We start from the raw sequence: 6,950 nt of genomic DNA, 5'->3' as shown, positions 1-6,950 counted from the left end.
CGAGCTAACAGAGGAAAGAGGCCAGAAAATTTACCCAATGTTAAATTTACTTACACTACATTTAAAAACAGTTAAAGTCCAATTTGCTTTACAGCAGATTAATAAAACATACAAATAAGCTTTTAGTTAATGCAAAGAAATAGGAAAAGTTACATTTGATAGATGAGCCAAATTAGCAAACTCTATTTAAATCAAATTGGTGAATAAGAAGTAAAACTGAAAAACAATAAATCGGATGATGCAAAAGTCTTGTGTCCATTAGATGTTTATAAAAATCTATTTGGAAACAATACTTGAAAAGCTGTTCTTTGTGATATAAATGAAAACTTTTAACATTGTCCCCAAATGAGCTTATGAGAACCTGTGCAATACAGGCTCAGCTCAACACAAACTGATGCTCATTGATTCATTGGTTAATCAGTTTAAATTAAGTCTTTCTAATTTAACATGTATTCTAAGTCTTCGCATTAAAAGGAAATAAGAGAATAAATGTTAATCAGAAATTTAATTACATAAATTGTTAAAGCAGTTACAGTAAACAACAAATGCGATATTTTGTAATAAACTGAGTGGATTTTCTACTGATATGAGAGAAATAAAATATATGCTTAAATGGTCCATTCTCCCTGATACTGTAAAAGAACAGCCAAGGGGAGATTGTGCTATAAAAAGAGAAATAAAACTATACTGATTATGAGTAGTTAATGTTTCCAAAAGCATTTTCCAACATTTCATAAATGCATCCATTTGGGCCAGTTGGGGCGAATATATTTATTGCATTAAAAGAGACAGAGCAGCTCCCACTTAATCCACCAGCAGGTAATTAATATATAAACTCCTCCAATTTGTCACCTTGATTTGTATTTTTACTTAATTGTGGACGTAATTACGGGGCAAATTAACAGCTTTCAGGGAAGAAAAAGGCTTAGTAGGTCCGGCTCCGGCTCGGGGAGCCTTATTAATTTCTCTCTGGCTTAAAGATGTGATGAAAAGAGGCCATAAATCTGGGTGATCGGCCGGGGCCAATAGTAAATGCCCTCATATTTCACCGTTGCCTTAATAGAAATATTTATGTTTGGGGCCTTTAATGAAATTAAACTTGTGTGCCCATGAAAACCAGCTGTTAAATGAGGCTGATAAGTTGCATTTAAAGGATTGTTTGTGTTGTTGTTGTTTTTTTTTTTCAAATAAACCCAAAAGTTGCGCTTTTAGCCGAAGAAAAGAAACCCTCAGTTTTTTTATTAGACTCCAAAAGTGCGCAAATGGTTTCCCAAGTCTTAGCACCTCTTTTAATAACAAAGAAAAATACATCCGATCCAAACTGATAAAGAAAAAACATTTATAATAAATTAAACTGTGCTATAATAAGGTTTCCTTGCAGGCCACCATGAATACATCTCAGTCCCCACATCAATCTCCCAGTTATCATTCCCTAATTGGTCATGATCATCAGGGGCCGCAATTAAACGGCCATCCTTTACTAGAAAACTCCTCGCTGACTTGTTGATTTCCCCCGAGCAAATAAACGTCCCAGAGACCGCGCTTCGCTGATGAATCGACAAAAACCAATCAGCTTTATTGGGAGACAGGTTAAGGGCAACGGGGTGTCAATAATTCTGGTTTTCGACCTCCTCTTCAATTAGCTTTAAGTGGCTCATTCAGGCCGGACCCCTTCCGCCTGCAGCTAATTTGAACTTTTTATTAATTTATTTTTCTTTTTATTCATTTATTTATCTTGAACAAAATACCATTTATCGTTTAATGATAGTGGGAGGAAAAGTGAAAGTCTTCCATAAAGACAACAGTTTTTCATTCAAAGTTAAAAGTAAGTTTGATATTTTGTTTTGTATAAACTGTTTGTATACAAAATGACAATGAAAGTTGTCTAAGTCATATGCATAAAAAAAAAAAAAAAAGATCCTTCAGTTGACCAAAACCCTAATCATTCCATTTGAAGCTAAATAAGATCGGTATTTTACAATTTATTTGTATTACTTATTAAAAGATGGAAAGTCTAAGTCTGCTGAACTGTATTTGGAATAAAAAAAGGAGATAGTGTATGTAAAAAGTTGCGTATAACAGACTTTCAGCCCCTTGGAGATGGAGGCAATGTCAATGCTTTACACATTACAGGGGTTAATTCTGTTAGTTTAATGATGTTTAACTGTTTATCCTCAAAAAGACTGAATTAAAGATCGTATAAAAATCCGCTTTGACCCAGAATTGAACAAGAAAATACTTTTGAGCATCCATGGCCTGGGAGCAAGCTCAGTAAACAGGCATTGATAAGGAGAGAAACACTTTACGCGGTGGAAATGTTAATCTTCAGAATGGATGACCTTCCTTACTTTTTACAAAAGTAAAAAAAATAATAATAATAATACATATATATATATATATATATATATATATATATATATATATATATATATATATATATATATATATATAATTTTATTTTATTCCACAGAAGGAAACGTTTGCATCATCAAGTTATTAGGAAATGAATATTAATGCCACCATCCTGCTTTGGGATGGTGGGGCAGGAGGCGTTGTTGGTCCTCTGGATGGCTGCGTTGGGACAGCCCCCCTGTTTCACGCTGCACCAATCGCCTCCATCTGACCGGGATTAAGTGTCAATCGGAGCTCCTCTCTCACACTCCGGAGCATATCATCAACTTGTGAAAGGTGAAGAAAACAGGACTGATTTCTCCATCACTTTAGCGGCCGCAGAGGCAACCGGGACGCGCACCGGCCGAACCAATGGAGAAATCCAAAAACTTTCGCATCGACGCGCTTCTAGCAGTCGATACACCCAAGGCGCAGACCTCACCGCTGGCACTTGTGACTTCCCTCTCCTCATCCTCTGCCTCTTCATCCTCCATCCCACAGTCAGGAGGCGGAGCTGCCCCGGAGCTCTCAGCCGCGGCCGAGTCTTTACGCGCCGAGACGCCGCCGTCTCCGCCGAGGGTTTCCACCTGCGGTCTGATTCCCAAGCCGGGGTTCCTGAACAGCGCGCACGGCATGGTGGGACTACACCCGCAGAGCAGCGGGGGGATCCCGGCGCAGGCTCTCTACGGTCATCCCATGTATTCATACTCCGCCGCTGCGCTCACGGGCCAACATCCCGCACTGTCCTACTCCTACCCGCATCACCACCACACTAGTGATCCCATTAAACTGACGGCCAGCACCTTCCAGCTGGATCACTGGCTGAGAGTGTCCACAGCTGGGATGATGCTCCCAAAAATGTCCGATTTTAATGGTGAGTTTCAGCTTCCTAATAGAAGGCTATCCCCATTTTTCTCAAATATTTGAATCAGAATAAAATGCGTATTTTAATTGTTTTATTTAGACAATTAATTAAATACTAGATATTTTAGAAGAATAAAAAAATATATTCTGATGACATCAATAAAATAGAAGCATGTTAAAATTGAAGTAACAAAATACCAAATTTTAAACTGGTATTTTGTTTGGAAGAACCGGTAAACTGTTGTAAATAGGCTATAAAATCATAAAGAAAATTAGCAGATTCAAAATATTCTGACTGTTATAATTGCTGCTGTCGGATATAATTTATGCAACTAAAGAAGATGAAAAGGCACAAAATGACACCAAGGCGCATACAAAGGTGCTTTAAGACAGCATGCACCAAAGCTTAAAATATAACTGCATGTTATTTTATTTTTTTATTTTTTTTAATCTGTTTTGGGACACATTTCCGTCAGTAACGTCTCGATGCATAGGTTCGATGATTTTTTCTGCAGAGGAACTAAAATTGACAGATAATGGACAGAGGGGAAAGTGGCAGAGGAGTGTGAAAGCCACAGCCGACATGCGATTTGCTCACCAGATACTGCCTTTTTTGTTTCTCCGCACTTTAGCAGATTTGTTCAAAATGAAGGGACGGAAAGTGGGTCTATTCTTTGGACTTTATCTCTTGGTTGCATTAATTTTTATTTAGGCCAAAAAAAAAAATAATAAAATAAAATAATTCTCAAAAATAAAATAATAATAATAAAAAAAACTTGCAGGAGACGCAAATTAAACACAGCCTATGTCAAAAATTTATGCATTTGCAATTGGGTTCTGTTGTTGTTTTTTTGCACAGACAAAAAAAAAAAAAAAAAGATGTGTGCAAATGTAATCGTTTTGTTTTGCAGCTCAGACACAGTCCAACCTACTGGGCAAGTGCAGAAGACCGAGGACAGCATTCACCAGTCAGCAGCTGCTGGAGCTGGAGCATCAGTTCAAGCTGAACAAGTATTTGTCAAGACCAAAGCGATTCGAGGTGGCCACGTCGCTCATGTTAACAGAAACTCAGGTATAACTCATTTCTGCACGTTTAAAAAAAGTGATGTAGGATAAAGATTAATAAGATGTTGAAGGCCTGCCTTAAAAATAAATAAAACCCCTTCATGCATCAACTCTTAAAAAAGGTACAACCTTATATATTTCATGCTGTATTGCTTATCGCTGTATTGCTTATCTGAGCAGCCTATAGGCTTTATTTTAAATTTCTTTTAACTTACAGTGAAAAACAAATTCTAATCTATTATCCCAGAGAAAGATGCAGGGTAAACATTGTAACTTCTTATTTACCAAAAATGTAAATGTTCAGTAAAATTAGCTTTTATTCAAGTTCATAATATTTCTCAAACATATTACCTAGTTTCTAATGATGTTTACTTTAAATGTAAAATAATTTAGACTGCACAAACATTCTTTTTTTCAATTTATTATTATATTTATTATATTATTATATTTACTATGATTAAATTGAGAAACGAACCACTTACACAACTGCTAAACACCAAGATAAATGATTTTATGTTAAATTTCCAGTTGTCTTCCTTTAGAAAACAGCTAAGCTCAGATCAGCCACTGGTTATCACAGAGGTTCCATTAAAACAGTTTTCCTAACAGCCACAGCTAAGACTTGCCATTTCTTTCATTTTAATACAAGTGCTTTTGCTAATTTAGGTCAAACTGAACAAATACTTTAAAAATCTATTTCTATCACGGTTGTATATTAAACCCTTTTCTCTGACTGCCAGATAAGACTTGCAATTTGTGAGCAATGAATTTGCTACACAAGTTTACAAAGTTTTGCTTGACGAATATGTTTGACCTTTAAAGAACAGTTTTACACCGCATCTTTAATAAAATAAATTTCAGAAGTATGTCCGCCTTATAGCGTCCGTACCAATTCTAAAATTAAAAGCCACAACTAAGGAGCAGTTCGATCAAACTTAAGGACTTTAGATTCCAACCAAACTTTAGTTTTGCTCTGTTGCTAAATTAGATTTGAACTTAGACTTGCTCCAACAAAGAAACTTCCAACATGAAATCCTGCTATAAAATCCAAATGTGACGAGAACACATTATCCATCAGATTCTCCCATGGACACGAAATAAATGATAAATTACAGCGAACTGAATGAACTTGCAAATTGAAAGGGATTTGTTACTGAAAAGAGCAACAAAATTCAACGTGTTTGATCTAAATTATTGTAATCTTACTAATATTTACAGCCCTTTAAATTCTCCTAGACTAGGTCCACAAGTTAGTCAAAACAAAGATGCTATTATTGTGTTTTTTTAGCCCATCTGATAAAAGTTCACCTTTAAACCAGAACAAATCAGATGACTTAATATCAGTATTTTGAGCTCCTTACTACACTATTTTTAAAATAAAGCTTGCAGTTCCTTTATGAAGTAAAGTAACATTTCTATGCCAATGAAGAATGCTTTCCAGATTTTGATAACTTTTGCTTTTAACTATTCAAATAAAAGCTCAACTTTTTTTTATGATGGACTTGAAATATATTACAATTTTAACTATACATACATTTCAAAATAGATTCAGATATTGGCATTTTTTTGCTGTTGTAAAAAAAATAATTACTGGTAGCACTATTTCAAACATTTTGGACATACATTTTAATCAGTATGTCTGAGTTTAGCCTACATAATATCAGTTTAATAACTAAAATATGCTATACCTGCATTTGGTAAAGTCTAATAACTAAGATCATTTTGCTTGATCGGTTTGGCTTTAAATGTAATAAAATCAATGGTTGTTTGTAATTAATAGATAAAGCCTGTATTGGTTGCAAGTTTGATGTTAGCGTTGGTAACATTGCTTGGTAAACTTGCTGAAGGAAAATTCAATTAATGCTCCATCACTCCAACTTTGGACAGTTGAGTTATGACGAAACATTCTATACCATTTTTTTAACCAAATTTTCAGTCTTACTGTCCTTTGATGAACACAACCCATGAAAATTCAGATGTACGGTCAACCTCTGAAAGTTAAATTCTCATCAAAATGTTAGTATTAAAAACGAACCACTATTCAACATCACATTTACAATCTGATATGCTCAAAGGAACATTGAACAAATTTGATGGCAAACACCTTCTACAATTTTGACTGAATTATTGTCTTTTTAACTTATTTTTCAGCCAAATTTGTACTTCTTTGGATGAATGGCACATGTTGGCTTTTCTTTATTCCGTAGACACAAGAAAATCTCCAAATTTCTGATTCACCATATAAAAGACCTTTTATTATGAATGTTTTTAATTAGTTAAGTACTGACAAGGGTGCCTCCAAAAGCTTTTAAAATGATGGCCAAATGGGGTCCATTTTGTTGTTTGAACACCAAGTTATTATTCTGTTGATGTAAATCCAGGTGACTATTGTAAAATTCGTCTTATTTTGAATTACTTTTCCAATGTTTTTATTGTAGCTGTTTTTGTTCTTATTATTTGATGTATATTGTAAGGTGACCCTGTGTTCATAAAAGTTCCCACCCAGCACCTCCCTTTGTGGAACCCAGTTTACTTACTGCTTGATATCTTTTAAGTCCAAGGAAAAATAATATACATAGCAACAAAAAAAGACAAAATTGGTCAACTTGATCAACTCATGAATTAAGTAA

At 34.9% G+C, this 6,950-nt stretch overlaps 1 protein-coding gene across 1 annotated transcript in view; it reads left to right on the top strand.

Annotated features, from left to right (window-relative positions):
- The first annotated feature begins 2,693 nt into the window (after nt 1-2,693).
- The window catches only part of mnx1 (motor neuron and pancreas homeobox 1), a 5,304-nt gene continuing 1,047 nt past the window's right edge, over nt 2,694-6,950 (top strand). Inside the window, exons 1-2 of the mRNA XM_015377460.1 lie at nt 2,694-3,265; nt 4,167-4,327. Coding sequence (XP_015232946.1) covers nt 2,764-3,265; nt 4,167-4,327 — 663 coding nt within the window. The 5' untranslated portion in view covers nt 2,694-2,763. The remainder of the gene's footprint in view (nt 3,266-4,166; nt 4,328-6,950) is intronic.

The sequence above is a fragment of the Cyprinodon variegatus genome, unplaced genomic scaffold, assembly GCF_000732505.1.
Source record: "Cyprinodon variegatus isolate N-32 unplaced genomic scaffold, C_variegatus-1.0 Scaffold154, whole genome shotgun sequence".
Lineage (NCBI taxonomy): Eukaryota > Metazoa > Chordata > Actinopteri > Cyprinodontiformes > Cyprinodontidae > Cyprinodon > Cyprinodon variegatus.
Note: the sequence above shows the minus strand (reverse complement) of the source record. Positions and strands in the feature narration are given on the sequence as shown.